Here is a 16,350-nt window from a genome sequence, read left to right as displayed (position 1 = left end):
TTGTGATGTTGTATTATCGAGTGGGCCCTGAGATACCTCTCCGTCATACGGAGTGACAAATCCCAGTCTTGATCCATGCCAACTCAACAGACACCCTCAGAGATACCTGTAGAGCACCTTTATAGTCACCCAGTTACTTTGCGACGTTTGGTACACACAAGGTACTCCTCCGGTGTCAGTGAGTTGCATGATCTCATGGTCATAGGAACATATACTTGACATGCAGAAAACGATAGCAATAAACTTGATACGGTCATATGCTACGTTCATAGTTTGGGTCTTGTCCATCACATCATTCTCCTAATGATGTGATCCCGTTATCAAATGACAACTCATGCCTATGACTAGGAAACCATAGCCATTTTTTATCAACGAGCTAGTCTAGTAGAGCATCACTAGGGACACGTTGTTCTCTATGTATCCACACATGTATTTGAGCTTCCAATCAATACAATTAAAGCATGGATAATAAACGATTATCATGAACAAGGAAATATGATAATAACCAATTTATTATTGCCTCTAGGGCACATTTGCAACACCTCCTAGATCAGCTAGGTGTTCCTGTAAACCTTCAAGTTTGTGAAGAAGACATGAAGTTTGTACGGGCTCGGAGATCGCCTACTTCATGAAGATCTACCCTAGTGAGGCTAGATCTTCATGGGACTAAGCCATTGTGGATTAGGTTGGGTTGCTCCTTCGTGGACCATTCATGGTTGAGTGTCCTCTTGTGGGTCATTCCTCTGTGGAATCTCGCAACCGAGATCCTTGTGATCTTAGATCCTTCGTGGATCGAAACCTCCATAAATGTGGATGTAAGATAGCTCCAACTATCTGAACCACGGGAAAAATCTTCACCGAGCCAATTGTGTTTCTGATTCTACCAACTCCACCTCCTTACTTTATACTTATATGTCTTAGCTTTCCACTTCTTATTACTTTATACTTGCATGTGTAGGGTGCTCTATAGATTGCTAGAAAATCTTAAAATATGCAAAAAAATTAAAATGGTGGAAAAGAGTACATTACTATGTTTAGTAGTCTATTCATCCCCTCCAACCTTTAGACATACTTATCAATCCTACAATTGTACTTAGACCGACTTCAAACGGAGATGATTTTTCTTGGTCATTTGTCTGAGGCAATTAAGGTACAGGGTCAAGAGCGGGAGCTTCAGCAGCTGGCAAATACTTCACATGCTCCACAGTAGAACAGAAACACCTCTTAGCATTCTTCATGCTGAACTGCATCAACCTAGGAGTACAAGGCTTTTGCTCGATGAGTTTTTGGGCAACTATGAGCAATCTCCTCGAATATAAATCCTCCACATCAAAGCGTATGTAACTCATGATGGACACACGCAAGTTCCTCAAACGCCGTCAACTTCTGTGTGGGGACCTATCTTGGGAGCCAATGTCTTCACCATGATTCACATGATGTGGTACATTGTCTTCGTAGAGAACACATGTTCTTCACTTGAAGAGATTGACCAAATTCTCTAGGATTGTTTGCTGGCTTTTAGACATATTCAATAGTTCAGACTTGACTAGGTCTCGAATATGAAGCCTTTGCACTTCATTGCTTGCACACTTAATCGACTAGAGAGGATTGAATGTCACAAGTTCTTCAACACTAGCTTGACAAAGAGTATGCTGAGTCATAAAGTGTAGTTTCGAGGTGCTAGTATCTTCTACTTTCCCTAGTATAAACAATGTAGAGCAGAACTAAAGACTATTTCTTCATTTCAGTCTTGATGGAAAATTGCGAAGTTCTTGAGCCCAATCGCCTGAAGTGAATCAAGCGCTGTCTTAAATCATGCAAGCTGTTGCATCTCAATTATATTCAGATATTTGTGAGGAACCTACTCGTTGTGACACACAGCACTCACATAAAAATTCTGATGTCCCATAGTCCAGAACCTTGTAGCAGCTGCAGTTCTCTCACTAAGGTAAGGGTTTGGCGCAGACTAAGGCATAGCCTAGTGGTTGGAAGGGGCTGATGCCTTCCCACCCACCCAGGTTCAAGGCATGGTACTTGCAATTTGGGTTTGTTGCACCAATTATATTGTAGGGGTTCCCTTACAGTCTTTCTGTCAAAAAAAGGTAAATGTTTGGCCCGTGAAGGATTCCTTGTCAGTCTTGAACGCAATGGGATCAAAAGCTGGAATTTCATTAGTCTCACCAAATCGAGGGAGAAATGGCTTCAAGGACAAGTCAACAACTTCGTCAGAATCTCCTCTGATGGCTGCAAGTCTTCGATGAGCAACGCTTCTGTTACGTGAAATGTGATTGAGATGTTCTTTGGAAACAGTGTCTTAGCAACATCAAAGTTGCCCACCAAGATCCACCAACTGCTTCGCTTGATTGATATACCAACTGTCAAGATCTGAAGAGATCCAACAAATCTGGCGACATCTACCCTCAAGGCCTTCGTCGACGCCGGATCGAACGTCATAGAGGTAGGAGATGCTGAAAAGACCTTTATCCCAACATGTAATCACGTCACCACCTCATCGATGTCGCTGGAGAAACAAAAACCTAAGAAAAACAAGAACCAAGAAAAACGAAAGGACGATTCTCCACTCCCTTGGTCATTGACGAATCACCGGACGAAAGAGAGGAGGGGGCGATGCGGCTGCAGGGAGGAGACTTTGTGGCGGCTAGGGTTAGAGAAAGGTAGGCTTAGAGGAAATGCTTTTTTACGCCATGCATAGCACTAGTTTCGTGTTATGAATGCTGGAAAATTACCATTACGCCTGAAGTGTCTCTATAACGTAATATAGGAAAGCCGCCTTCGCTCGCCGTACAGTGAAGGAGTCAGCAGTCCAGTCCCCCCTGCTGCCGGAAGATATGGCGATCGCGCTCAGATTCGCCGCCACCCCGCCCCGCCTCGCCGCGCCGATACCTCCGACGAGTGCCCCTCGCGCCCATGGAGGTGTTGCGCGCGCCGGCGCCCTGGGCGGGACTCGCCGTGGCAGGAGACTGGCAATGGCGGCCGCGGATTCCGCTCGCTGTCGGGCCAAGAGAGAGGGCGACGGCGACGGCGTCATCGCGGGAGTCGCCGTCCACGGAGGAACCGGAGCGGAAGGGGAAGATCAGCTGAGCGTGGTGATGAAGTTCGGTGGTTCGTCCGTGTCGTCGGCGGCGAGGATGAAGGAGGTGGCGGGGCTCATCCAAGCTTTCCCCGAGGAGCGCCCCGTCGTCGTCCTCTCCGCCATGGGGAAGACCACCAATCTACTCCTCCTCGTACGGCTGCTTTCTGTTTCTGGTCACTCTTTAGACTTACAGCCAAAAAAAGTTGTAAGGCTCACTGTTTCAGTACATCAAAGAATCTTCAGTCACGGGAGTGTTAGTTAAAGTGAAGTTTGCATCTTTTATCATAATTCAGCTGAAAATCGTCAAAAATCTGTCAAGATTCAGCCAATGCTATAAACTATAGCTTTGTACATAATTGCAGAATTGCAGTAGGTCAACAATGGCTGTAAACAAAACAAAGAGAATGTAACTGAAGACTAAACCTTGCCTTGTGATTCACTATATCATTACAGCTAACATGTTTGAGTCTCTGAGCACATGTGAACTTCTGCTAAAATGCATGGTGTGTTTGCTCTTATTTTTAGGCTGGAGAGAAGGCAGTGGGATGTGGAGTGACCCGCGTTTCCGAAATAGAAGAGTGGAACATGCTCAGAGATCTCCATATCAAGTACGTGAGCTTTTCAGTCAGTTTACTAGGGGAATGCGTTTCACACTTCCGGTTTACAGTGACTTCTTTACTGTCAATCCAGGACAGTTGATGAACTTGGACTGCCAAGATCTGTTATACATGGTAACCCCGCTAACTGACCTCTTGTGGATCTGCTTTCCAGTTTTCTTTGAAATTATAAGCTTACTGTTCCTAGTGAACAAAATTTGCAGCTAAGCTAGATGAACTGGAGCAGCTCTTGAAAGGTGTTGCCATGATGAAAGAGCTGACACTTCGCAGCACTGACTACCTTGTGTCATTTGGAGAATGCATGTCCACACGGGTTTTTGCGGCTTATCTAAACCAGATTGGCGTCAAAGCACGTCAGGTACTTCTTGATGTTCTTGCTTTTCACCGTGTACCACTATGCTTCACAGTTTATGACTTATAACAAATTAGCAACATAAATGAATACACAGGAGTATAGTTACGTCTATAATTTTGTTACAATAGCATATAAGTGTCCCTCCGCCATGGAGGATAGTCTCAAAAGTTTGATATCTTGTCCCTGAATTTCATATCACGATTCACTCCATGTTCTCAACACATGTGGTGTTAGTAGCATCACACCACTTCTCAGCATCATGCATTTCCATTTAGTTTCCACATTAGGTATGTGCTTCCTTCCCCTAAGGTCTCAGCTTGGCGCAAGGACCCATGAAGTTGGCTAGTCTCTAAATTCCCAGCGGATTAAATTTCTGCTGCATTTTGTTTCATTATTCGAAATCTTGTTGGTTCTAAATTGTCTTCATTAACGCCTTTGCAGTGTGACGCGTTTGATATTGGTTTCATAACGACAGACGATTTTGGTAATGCTGAGATATTGGAAGCAACTTATCCTGCTGTTGCAAAGAGATTACATGGGGACTGGATTCGGGATCCAGCAATACCTATTGTTACTGGGTTCCTTGGGAAGGTATTCTCACAGATGAATGAGCTTTTCGTTTGTGGAGCAACTTTTTAGTTCATTGTGGTTGCCATCATTTGCAGGGCTGGAAATCAGGTGCCGTTACTACTTTAGGCAGAGGTGGCAGTGACTTGACTGCTACAACCATTGGTAAAGCCTTGGGATTGAGAGAAATTCAGGTCCATGTGAAATCTGAAATAGATAATTAACAAACCATACTATTGATTTCTGGAAAAAAAAAATACAGCCTAAAATGGACTGTTCCAGTTTGTTATCATGCCAATTTGTTTAGTAGTTGTATCCCTCGTTGTTAGAAGTTTTGTCTCAAAGTTTACCTCTGCTTCGCGATAGGTGTGGAAGGATGTTGATGGTGTACTTACTTGTGATCCAAATATCTACCCAAATGCAAGGACTGTCCCGTACTTAACATTTGATGAGGCTGCTGAACTTGCTTATTTTGGTGCCCAGGTATGCTGTTTTGTGTATATAAAAAGTTAAGAACAATATGTTCAGGAAGAAGATTATATACTGAACTGAATTTCTTTAGAACACACACCCATGTGTGTGCCATTTGTATCAAGAGAAAGTGTCCAAATGATGCTGGAAAAACTGCACTGCAATGATATCTCGAAATGGAGATAATTAATGTTTCTTCGTTACAGTTTCGTATCACTCAGAAAGTTAGAAAATGAATTATGTGGTTTAAATCCTTGCATATGGAATACATGTTTGATTATCTTTATTTTTCTGGGAGAACATTTGGTGTGCTAGTCATCAGATCTTATGGGTTTCAGCTCTTGCCTAACCCAACTTGTTTGGGACTAAAGGCTTAGTTGTTGTTGTTATTGTTGGAGTTAAAGATCAGAAGAGTTTTATTAGAAATATTCGTTATCTAGAATTAAAGGTGTATAGGCATACTTGCATCTATCATATGCATTATCTCAGTTTCGGTTACCCTTCCTGGAGTGGTTATCAGGCTATGAGCCTTTCATGCAAGGATTTGCTTATTCTGATAAAAGTTACTTCTACTGTTAATAAGTAGTTTTTGTTTGGCTCATGGTTATTCATTGTTGTGCTTCTACAACAGGTTTTACATCCACAATCGATGCGACCTGCTAGAGAAGGTGATATACCAGTTAGGGTTAAGAATTCATACAACCCTAAAGCTCCAGGCACCCTTATTGCCAAAGGAAGAGATATGGATAAGGTTTGTACGCAGTATATTAATTAGGTATGTTCTCACATCAGAACCGTTTACCTCTCAAGCAGCCATCGACTTTGTCTCCCCGCTACACAGGTCGTGCTTACAAGTATAGTTCTGAAGTCAAATGTCACTATGCTGGATATAGTGAGCACTCGTATGCTTGGTCAATTTGGTTTCCTGGCAAAGGTATGTCAAGCTGCCGAAACATTCAGTTTGGTTCGCGTTTGTTGATTCTGATCATTATCCACTATTTGTATACGCTTGAGCAGGTGTTTTCTATATTCGAAGACCTAGGCATATCTGTAGATTGTGTGGCGACTAGTGAGGTCAGCATTTCTGTGTCGCTGGACCCATCAAAGATCTGGAGCAGGGAACTTATTCAACAGGCAAGTTCATCCATGTTCATGCTAAGTGTCAAGTAGCTGTACCTGTGATTGAACTGTGCTCCTTCATGTGGAAAACTAGGGCCATGGCTCTGTAAAATGAGTGGATTGTTTGTTTCTTGACCATTGCTTCGGAAAATGTAGTATGGCTTGGTAGCATATGAAGCAGCTTCCTCCCTTTGCTACGCCCTCGATCTCCTCTTAACTGGCCTTTCTAAATTTTGTAGGAGCTTGACCATGTGGTGGAAGAGCTGGAGAAAATCGCATTCGTCCATCTTCTCCAGCAGAGAGCGATAGTCTCGCTCATCGGGAACGTGCGGAAATCATCGCTCATACTAGAGAAGGTACTGTGCTGATCTGGTAACCAACTTTACACAGAAACATTTCCTCGGGGACGACAGTCGCAGACAAACATCACACTAACCATATATTCTCGTCTCAAGGCCTTCCACGTGTTGAGGAGAATCGGGGTCAATGTCCAGATGATCTCGCAAGGCGCATCAAAGGTAACCAACCAGCAACGCCCATTGCATCAGACTACTGCACTATAAAGAGTACAAGAACATCTATTCACGGTGTCTGTTGAGTTCAAGCATTTTTGGCGCGACTTTGTCGCCATTGCCAGGTGAACATGTCGCTGATCGTCCACGACAGCGAGGCGAAGCTGTGCGTGGAGGCCCTCCACCAGGCCTTCTTCGAGGGCGATGGCGATGGCGATGGCGATGATCGCCTGACGGCAGAATTCGATGAGGAGAACCTGCGGCTTGAGCTGTGATGAGTATTCAGTAGTAGTGTGCAGTACTGGTAGTGTGTGTTTTCAGTCAGGGCGCCTGGAGAAAACCGCTGATGCAAAAGCAAAACAACGGCCAGGTGTGAGCTTGTAGACTGTGATGTACTCCTACACGTGGAGTAGTGGACGATGCGTACGTGCGTGCACACACACATGTACTGTACATGTATGAGTACTGAATAATCGAGTCAGATGACCGGGCCTGTGGTCGTCGTCTCGACCGTCTGGTACATGTAGACGATGCACACGTACGGACGTACACAACACCTGTACATTTTATTTTTTTGAGTGTCACAACACCTGTACATGTGATTGAATAACCGAAGTCGTCGTCTCGACCATCTGCTCGCCGGCCGACCGGTCGCCGTTGACAACACCTGTATATGTCAACGATGATACTGGTGTCTTCTGCTGGTCGTGTGAAACATACGGGCGATATTTGTCAAAAAGATGTTTTTGCTGCTGCTAGTCTTCGATCTCGGTGCAGAACTGCAGACCACTGTTGCCATGATCCATCTCTAATGGGTCATGAGCCTCCCCGTTCACCACGGCACGGCATGGATGGTGGATGCATGCACCAGCACCACCAACGAAGACAACCAGCCCACCGAGCACGACGACGCGGCGGCCGGCCATGGACAGTGCATGCACCGATGCACGCGAAGGCCCATGCCATTGCCACGCTACTGCGACCACACACGTAGCATGAGGAAAACGAGGTCATGATGAGTGCCGACCAAAACCGACGGGCCGGCCGGCCGCCACCCCGGCGAACCAAACCGCGGCAGACGAGACGAGAGATCCGAGGCGAGCCGCAGGGCGGGCCCCTTCCCCTTGTTGCCAGCGGCCCACGGGCACGCACGCACACAGTAGTAAAAGCGAGCCTTGTCGCGGCGCGCTTGGACTCGCGCGGATTCGATTCGCCGTGTCAGTCCGCGACCGGCGCGGCGAGAGGAGTGGGCGTACGAAGACCGGCCGGCCGCCCGGGAATCGACCGATCGATCTCCGGTGGCGGGCCCGCGCGTGGCGCTGTCAGCCCACGCGCTCGCCTCTGCGCCTGCGACCACCCACGACCGCCACGGCGACCGGCTGCCGTGGAGCCGGGGTCATGTCACGTGACCGCCCGCGCGCGCCAACAGTGCCGGCCGCGGGGCCCATCTGTCGGTGCCCGCGCCTGCCGGTCACGCAGAACGGGCAAGATTCCCCGTCCTCCTTCCCGGCCACGAGACGGACGGGCGGTGTTCGTCACGCTCCGCCGTCGTGGTCGGCGTCACGCTCCGTTCGCTCCTCCGGTCGACCCAGTCAAAGCTGCCCGTCGATTAAGCGTGTAGTCAGTCACATAAACTTACCAGTCGTGGTAACATGTTTTTTTCGAGTAATAACCCTAGTCGTAACATTTCGGGGGCCCTGGCCCGTGGTCAAAGCTTTGCTCACCCGGTCCTCCAGGACCGGTATGTAGTACGTGCGCAATCCCTGGTTGGTTGCACCCGCCGTGCCGCTCACTCCCTCCCCACTTCCGGTCACTCGTGACCACGCCACGATCCATCTCCATCAGTCAACACCCTCTCCCAAGCATGATTAGCAGTGGTATATGCTAAACAGTGGATGGAATCACACAAGAATCTACGCGCTTTGTTAAGAAAAACTTGCAGAAACATGAGCGCTGATCTCTTGGCCGTTCTGTTGTTTGTTTGCATGGTCCATACGATCCGAACCTGTGGGCCGTGGCGCGTTGGTATCGCCGCCCGTCTCGAGCATATCGCCTCCCCCTCCGGCCGCCGGCGCGGGGAGGAGGGAACGGACGGGACTTGCTTGCACACAAGAGAGACCCAGCGCACGCCCCCCACGGCCGTTGCGGTTGCTTTACCGGCACGGCGGCTGGCTCCAGCGTGTCACTCCCTTCCACCTCTCTCTCTCTCTCTCTCTTCCCAGCAGCGTGGACCAACAGCACGCGCGCCACAGGTCCTCGCCCAGCCAGCCGAGACAGATACACACACAGTAACACAGACAGGCATAGATACATGCATACAGAGCACGAGGCCAAACCGGACACCTCCACCGTCGACCTCATCTCGGCCGAGATGGCACGGCACCCAGTGGCAAAGAGATTGGCACTTTCTCCCCGCGGAGAGGGACGGGCGGGGCAAGCTGGTTGGCCCCGGTTTGTTTTCCACGGGAACGGAAACAGGACCGAGACAAGGGAGGCATGCGACGGCCACCCCCACCACCACCACCAAGTCCGCGGCGCCTTTCTTTGCCTCCTTCCTACCACTTTCACCTCCCTCGTACCAACCAACCCGGCACCAACACCGCCACTGCACCGTTCCTTTCGTCGACCGAACAGCAGCCCGATGCGTCCACACCAACGGCCTCCATTTGGCGCCGGCCTGTAGTCTCCCACTCGGCCAACGACAGATGAGGCCAGGCAAGGGACCCACCGGAGCCTGCACTCAACCGGACGGGTGGATGGACGGACGGACACGCTTGCCTTCCACTGCTCCGTGGTGTGTATACATCTGACTGATAAAATATCAATCATGCCGCCCACAGCGGATCAGTTGTGCGTGCGTGCGGGATTGCATTGCACATACGGTGCCGGGCGCCCATCATGCGTCCCAGGATCGACACAGACAGCGACGCGCCACCGCACACCACCACCAGGTCTCGTCCCACTCACACTCTATAGCCATTAATAGTACATTAAACAGGATCAGACGTACATATACCATCGTCTTTGCCAGTGTTTTACTACTCCCGGAACAGCTACTGCGGGTCGGTTAAATAATACAGGGTACTTGCTTACTTACTAACGCTAGCTAGCAAGGTAGATAAATATTTACATCAGGGTGGTGGGGAGGAAAGAGGGAGGGCTGAGGATCAAGCATGCATTCAAGCAGGGGGGCAACGGTAATAATAAATCTTGGCCCTAAATCTTACTGCCAAGAGCAAGCAAACCAGCGGATAAACAATCGCGCAGTGCAGCAAAGTCTCTCTCTCTCTCTACATTACCTAGCAAGTAAATAGCTAAATCCAAAGGGTTGGGTTGGGTTGTTGCTGCATCACAAGGGGGAGGGGGCGATCACCAAAAGACATCAGGAGTTACTTCATTGGCTGGCTGGCTGGGACCCGAGCGAGGGCAGGACAAAGCTCCCCGTGCGATACCTCACCTCATGCCTCAAATCGGCTTAACACAACCTGCAGACACCGAGGCCAACAACGACCCAAAGGTTAGTCGCTTTCGGTGATGCGAATCATATCATAGCACAAAACAATAATATCCTGTGACCATGCTTGCACGATCAGGAATCCACCGAGGGAGTTAAGGTCAAGTAGAATTTGATGCACTGGAACGACATCAGCTTAACCAATAGAAAGGATTCGGGAGGCACACATACCTAGTTGGCTAGTTATCTAAATGGCTTGACGTGGCGAGATGAGCCTTCTCGTTTGCGCCATCGGCATCCGCAGAACCTTCCTCCTTTCTCGGGGTAGATGATTTCGAGTTCATCTTCTGGACCTCCTCCTTGGTGTAGATGAAGATCTTGCGCACTATGTTGCAGAACTCCCTGCTCGCAACACAATGCAGTAAGTAACGGGAAGCGGATTTGTGTGGCATACGTATCAAAGCAAGCACCAAGATAGATAGAGGGCTTACTCCCATGGATCATCTCCCACCAGCATCATGTCACCCTCAGGATCAGTATACACAATCTGCCAATCTTTGTTTGAAGACATCAGCTCACCATCAAATTCAAACATCCTGTCTAGCTCAGCTGTAAGTTCGTCATAGTCGCCAAACTTTGAGAGATCCACTGATCTACCAAGTGCAACGCCTTGTTTATGAACCTGAAATAACATGGGGAGCATCATACAAATTAGTGGTCAGACCAGACAAATAACACATGAATATGCAATTAAGCAGACAAGATTGTGCAACTGAATTCAGCAACAATGCATACAGTATTTAAGAAAGAGATTCATGACAACATAAATTAACAAAGATAATTCATGCACATACGCAACAGATTTATGATAAAGGTGCTCAAGGCTTTTTAATCAAGCAGGCAGATAATTTTCAATCAGGTTGTAAATAGCAAGTATATTGACCAGCATATAGCATGAACATAAAGAAAGCACAACAATACCTTTGTGCAACTCCTTGTGGAAGCACCATGGGACTTGCTTTGGACGTCTTTCGAACTGTGAGGAGTTTGCTGAATGCTTTTCTCATTCTCAGTAGTCCCAGCAGTGCTTACGGACAGCTCAGGAATACAATCAGCGTGTGCATGCTGCAATTGAGTTAATGATGCGGATGCTTGAGTTTGTAGCACAGGCTCGTGGATTGCAGCCGTTGTGGAGCTCAAATGGTTGGAAGGGGCGCTGGTAGTATCAACTTTAAACCCAAAAATCTTGAAACCACTGCCTTCTCTTGTTTTCTCCAAGTCAACAGGAGCTATTGATGCGTGAGGCCGGATCACTCGGGGTTGTTCAACCGGGGAGAACTGCTGCTGCCTTAACCAATTTGATGGGTGCTCTTCAAATCTGAAACCTTGTGACTGGTCTCTTGGATTGCCGTACACGGTGCTTTGGCTATTCCAGAAATGAAACTCATTGGCCTCTGTCTGCATCTTTGTGTACGGGTCTGAGAAGTGACGAGCAGAACTGTGATCCTGGAACTGGTTCTTGAATGAGCCATGACGATTAGGAGCCTCATCAAAGGTCTGCATGAAGAAGCCTTGGGAATCACCAAAAGATTGAGCACCAGAACTAGCATCACATCTTCCCAGCTGCATCCAATTATCCATAGAGGGCCTCTGCTGAAACGCGGATGCATGGTTTTTTCCAATGTTGGGGGATGGAGACCACATCATAGGCTTCTGAACAGTAGCATCAGATTCATTGCTGCCAGTAAGGTTGTTGGTCCTCAAGGTCATATGCTCTTGACCTTGCAAGACCATGCTATTTTGATTTCTTTGTTGTGCTTGAGCAGAATCCATATCAATCTTAGTTGCACCTGCAAATGGCAGCGACATTTCAAGAGCGTCACATTTGGAACCTATTTCATCAATCTTCTAGTAAGAGTAATGAGCTTATATCGTTACCTTCTTTTGTAAGAACAGATGATTCAGGAGAAACTGGAGGAACATTTGGTCTAGGTCTTTTGACCCGAGAAAGAGGAAGCGGGTTAACAGGAGGTGATGAAGCTGGCTCTATTTTCCAAGGAGAGACTCTATCCGGCCGCGGAATAGTTGACGGCTCATCCCAACGCACCTAAGTTTCAGAAGCAAACCTCCATGAACATGACATTCTTCAAGTTGTAACAAAATAACAATTGTGATCAAACAGTTACCTTAAGAGATCTCCAGTTCGATTCAGGCCACAATTGGTCAAGATTTTCACTGCCAACTATAGTACCAGTAAACCTACATGACAAAGGAAACAACAGATTAGGAATGATCTACTGGGTAATGTTGGGGGATCATGCACACAAAACTACACTTGTAGGGAAAGCAAATACAACAGTCACCTCTGCTCTGGCGCCTCTTCACCTTCAAACCTCATCCTGAATCTCATCCCGATTGAATAATTGTTTTTCACAGACTCCATATATTGATCATATGGTATAATGAACTCTGAAGGGCTCGTTCTAGAATCGACCAAAGATTAGACACAGTGTAAGTACTCAGAATGAGCCAATGGGAACGGATTACATATAGAAAAGTATGATTGCCATAGACATGTTCATATACCTAGGTTTGTAGTAGACAGTGAACATGCTTTTCGTGTTGATGGCGTGCCATGCAGTTGCAAGGACTCCAAGGTGCATGCTATGACTAGATATGACTGAAGAAGGCACGTTGGACAGCTGTCTCATAGCCCGCCTAACACCAACACGAAGCTCACCACTCTCTCCTCTGCATGGAGCAGAACACATTTAGCACCGGGTTAAGAATTGTTATGCTGGTGAGGAAGGAAACAGCAACAGACCTGAGGAAAATGAAGGCATCCCCAGCTACAAGCCTTTTGGAACTGACAAACACACTCCAACCGCTCTGAAGGAGATGCCTCCTAGGTTGCCCTGTTGATTTGCACTCGGTTAACACAATTATCATCGATGACATCAACATCATCAAGTACAAGATAAACCCTCACAATTTATAGACAGATTTGATGTGTTGATGTGTTGGGGTGTCACTGATTGCTAAGCTACAACCAAATGGTCTACTGAATTTATCAGCTTCAGATCACACACACTGGCATACATGGCGATGCAAAAACTGCCACAGATCAGAGCAGGGCAAGGAACAAAAACTTACCGCGGAAGATGTGGCGGAAGCGCCAGTCCATGCCATGCAGATCCTTTGCCACAAGCTCTTGTGTTGGAGGCGACTGGGTCATGTCCTGCCAAATAGATCAGGTCAGCAAATGCCGCAAAACCGAAGGCAACAAGCCCCATACGCATGATCCGGTGTAGAATCGACACATACCAGGGGAGGGAGGCACTCGTCAGCGTGGCGGCGCAGCACGGAGAAACCGCCATGCGTGCTGGTGTCGGATGCCGTCAGGGTCTTGCAGAAGGACCGTACCGCCGGCCTCGGAGGCGTGGCGCCCGTCGTAGAGGTCGACTTGTCCACCGCCATCTCATTTTGCTGAGGAATTACAGGGAGAGGAGGGGAATTAGCACCTCAGGCGGAAGAGGACGAAAATCCCCCAAGTGTGAACTCGGCGGAATTCACGGTAGAGCTTACCTCCGGCTCCGGCATGAGCATGACCTGCGCGTAGACCTCGTCGGTGTCCGCCTCCGCCTGCCAAAAATCCGCCAGACAAATCAGCTGACTGAATCGAATTTCCCAGCAAACGAACAAGTGGAAGACAATTTTCCGAAGGCGGAGCGGAATTGAGCAAGGGAAGCGGGCGAGAAAAGGGAGGGGGTAAGCGGGCACCTTGAGCTCGACGTTGATGACCCGGCAGAGCAGCTTGGAGGGCAGATCGTAGAGGCGCATCTGGTTGCCGGCGACCTGGTTCATGGAGGCCTCCACCTGGAAATTCGAAAAAACGCCGCGAGAGCAAACAATTCAGCGCGCGAACCGAAGCCGAAGAGCCTCCCCGCGCGAAACCGCGAGGCGGGGGTAGAATTAAGCGAGGGGGGGAGGGAGGCGGGCTTGACCGACCTGCTCGATGTGCCCCTGCGGGAAGTAGAAGACGAGGTCCCCGACGCGCGGGACGGTGACGAGCGGGCCGGCGCAGGCGTGCCAGAGCTCGTCGTAGAGCGGATCCCCTGCTCGGAAGAAAACCAGCACCGGTAAACGTCAGCGACCAACGAGGAGGAGGCAGTGGAGGATTACGGCCCTGCTGGCCAGATCCGGAAGCCTGCGTACCTGCGGAGGGGGCCTGCGGCGGCGCCATGGCGGCGGGCGGCATCTGCTGCTGCTGCTGGCCGGCGGCGTGGCGGGAGGAACCCTAGCCGCTGCGCGAGGCGGGGGGCGAGGGATGGGGTGGGAGATGGAGGAAAGGGAAGCGAGAGGAGTAGTAGCGGAGCGGCAGTAGAAAGAGGGGAGGGGAAGGAAATGTTTTGTGGGGAGGGCGGGGGAGGGGAGGGAGGGGATATGGGGTAGGCGGATTTGGTGGTGGTCTCTTTGTAGGGGGTAGAGAGAGAAACACACTCACCCACGCACAAACACAAAGCGGAGGAGAGAGAGAGAGGGACAGACGGGCGCCCGAGCCGGGTACACGGGCCGGGAGCCGACCCGTCAAGCCGAGCCGATGTTGTGGTGCTGGACCGGTGGCGGTGACCGGACCGCGTGGACGGGGGGTCGGGTCGGGGTCCGGCGAGCGGGCTCGGTGGCGCGCGGTGGGGCCGGGGTCGCGGTCTGCGCTGCGTTGCGTGTGCGGGGGCGGCCTGTCTGGTCCGGTCTGACCGGGGTGCAGCGGACGGGGTGGGTGGGCGCAGCACTGCCGCTGCCGCACCTACGGGACAGCTTTTTACGACCCAGCCCCATTCATTTCCCGCTGGGACGCGCCAGCCAGCCAGCCAGTCAGTGCCGCCCGCCCGGCCTCCACACGCGCGCCACGCTCCCTCTCCCCTCCCCTCCTCTCTCTCAAAAATGACCATTGTTGTTTTTTTTCTAATAAATAATAAATGAAATGAACGTGCTTCGGTTTCGTAGAGGGAAGTGAGTAAACTCCCGCCAGTTTCATGCTAGCGCCGGGCGTTGGCGATCCACTTAATTAAATTAACCACAACTAAATTGAGAATGATATAAATTAAGAGCATACTAGAGTTGTAAATTATTCATTTCCTTATTTTTGCGGGCATTGATTTGTCCGGAGTTGGGGGGTTTGCGTTCGTGTGTGTACGCGGGTGGTAACAAACTCGCTGTTGGAGCAAAAGGATGGATATTTCCTGGTGGATTGATGTGGACGTGCAAGGTGCCTGCTTTGCTTCCTTTCCTTTCGCCACTTGTTTGCGTCGCCCGGTTTTTCTGCACAGACTCGTCGATCGGGCGACAAGGCCTTTCTTTCTTGGGCTCGGGCGGTAACGCGATAAGCACACATGACGGCAGCATATGCTTTTCCGTTTCCTCTTTTGCGGGTGGTACACACTGCGGTGTTGCAAACGGCTTCAACGAGATGAGGTTACTGATTAATGCGGGGTAACTTGGCTCGACCCAAACGAAAATCAGTGTGGAACGATGTCGATGTATGCGTGTTATCCTTCTTTTCGGGAGAGGGAAAAATGGACGATGATGATCAATGAGGCCAATTTTTGGTGTTTATATGCTTTGCGGTGTTTATATGTTTGTGGCCAATTTTCGTTGTTGTGCTCCATCCCTGGATAAGTGGCGTGACTTTGAACATGATGTCCTGCAATATGCACCGTTGCCTTCTAAAACATTTTAGGTTTTCCAATTTTACATGTGTGCATGTGAGCAGTTTTACTTCGTGGCGTTGTGTGCGAAGAGCTGTGATCCCCACGGCCTACAATCTCTGGTAGCCATTGTCATCCACCCCCACCCATTCCGCCAAATTGCTGAGGCAAGTGGATGTAACGAGTATATATGAAGATAGAGCTACACTTGGATGCGCGCTTTGTTGCGCCATTTTCCATCGCTGTGAAACATTTTTTATCTGTCAATTTGTTGTTCTCATTTGTACATCTACTGTTGGGGAAAGCAATTATGCGTGTGACATATGAAGGCGGCTTCCTTGCGTAATAATGAACTGAAATATCAGCTAACCAAAATATTATCCGTCTACTTTGAACCTCTTATCTAGTACAAACTTGTTTTATTTCGTCATTGATGTGGACCATACTCTGCATATT

The 16,350-nt window shown here is 49.1% G+C and overlaps 2 protein-coding genes across 3 annotated transcripts; one reads left to right on the top strand and one right to left on the bottom strand.

The window, feature by feature from the left end:
• Positions 1-2,762: 2,762 nt before the first annotated feature.
• Positions 2,763-7,345, top strand: LOC109784525 (aspartokinase 1, chloroplastic). 2 transcript variants are annotated; one of them, XM_020343125.4, is made up of 13 exons: positions 2,763-3,245; positions 3,620-3,702; positions 3,785-3,825; positions 3,915-4,069; positions 4,508-4,657; positions 4,732-4,827; positions 5,000-5,116; positions 5,736-5,855; positions 5,946-6,038; positions 6,122-6,238; positions 6,463-6,579; positions 6,679-6,741; positions 6,861-7,345. In XM_020343125.4, the coding sequence occupies exons 1-13, from the start codon at positions 2,850-2,852 to the stop codon at positions 7,008-7,010; spliced, it is 1,698 nt and encodes a 565-aa protein (XP_020198714.1). In that variant the 5' UTR covers positions 2,763-2,849; the 3' UTR covers positions 7,011-7,345. The 2 variants fall into 2 exon arrangements, with proteins under 2 accessions (XP_020198714.1, XP_040260615.1); XM_040404681.2 differs by having other exon boundaries at positions 2,789-3,245; positions 6,829-7,345.
• Positions 7,346-9,708: 2,363 nt separating this feature from the next.
• LOC109784526 (auxin response factor 4) lies at positions 9,709-14,635 on the bottom strand. Its single transcript, XM_020343126.3, has 15 exons — positions 14,405-14,635; positions 14,198-14,304; positions 13,970-14,065; positions 13,775-13,831; positions 13,514-13,675; positions 13,343-13,427; positions 13,014-13,104; positions 12,776-12,940; positions 12,553-12,672; positions 12,376-12,448; positions 12,128-12,296; positions 11,171-12,039; positions 10,681-10,871; positions 10,421-10,591; positions 9,709-10,220 (listed from the first exon to the last, which is right to left on the bottom strand). The coding sequence occupies exons 1-14, from the start codon at positions 14,445-14,447 to the stop codon at positions 10,429-10,431; spliced, it is 2,391 nt and encodes a 796-aa protein (XP_020198715.1). The 5' UTR covers positions 14,448-14,635; the 3' UTR covers positions 9,709-10,220; positions 10,421-10,428.
• Between the last annotated feature and the right edge of the window lie 1,715 nt (positions 14,636-16,350).

Source organism: Aegilops tauschii, chromosome 3 (assembly GCF_002575655.3).
Source record: "Aegilops tauschii subsp. strangulata cultivar AL8/78 chromosome 3, Aet v6.0, whole genome shotgun sequence".
Taxonomy (NCBI): domain Eukaryota; kingdom Viridiplantae; phylum Streptophyta; class Magnoliopsida; order Poales; family Poaceae; genus Aegilops; species Aegilops tauschii.
This window is presented reverse-complemented; position numbering and strand designations above follow the sequence as displayed.

Coding starts and splice junctions, on each gene's coding strand:
- LOC109784525 (XM_020343125.4), top strand. CDS start 2,850: ATGGCGATCGCGCTCAGATTCGCCGCCACCCCGCCCCGCCTCGCCGCG. Junction 3,246..3,619: donor CCACCAATCTACTCCTCCTC/GTACGGCTGCTT, acceptor TCTTATTTTTAG/GCTGGAGAGAAGGCAGTGGG. Junction 5,856..5,945: donor AAGGAAGAGATATGGATAAG/GTTTGTACGCAG, acceptor CCCGCTACACAG/GTCGTGCTTACAAGTATAGT.
- LOC109784526 (XM_020343126.3), bottom strand. CDS start 14,447: ATGCCGCCCGCCGCCATGGCGCCGCCGCAGGCCCCCTCCGCAG. Junction 13,428..13,513: donor ACGAGTGCCTCCCTCCCCTG/GTATGTGTCGAT, acceptor TCTATTTGGCAG/GACATGACCCAGTCGCCTCC. Junction 12,449..12,552: donor GAAGAGGCGCCAGAGCAGAG/GTGACTGTTGTA, acceptor TTTGTCATGTAG/GTTTACTGGTACTATAGTTG.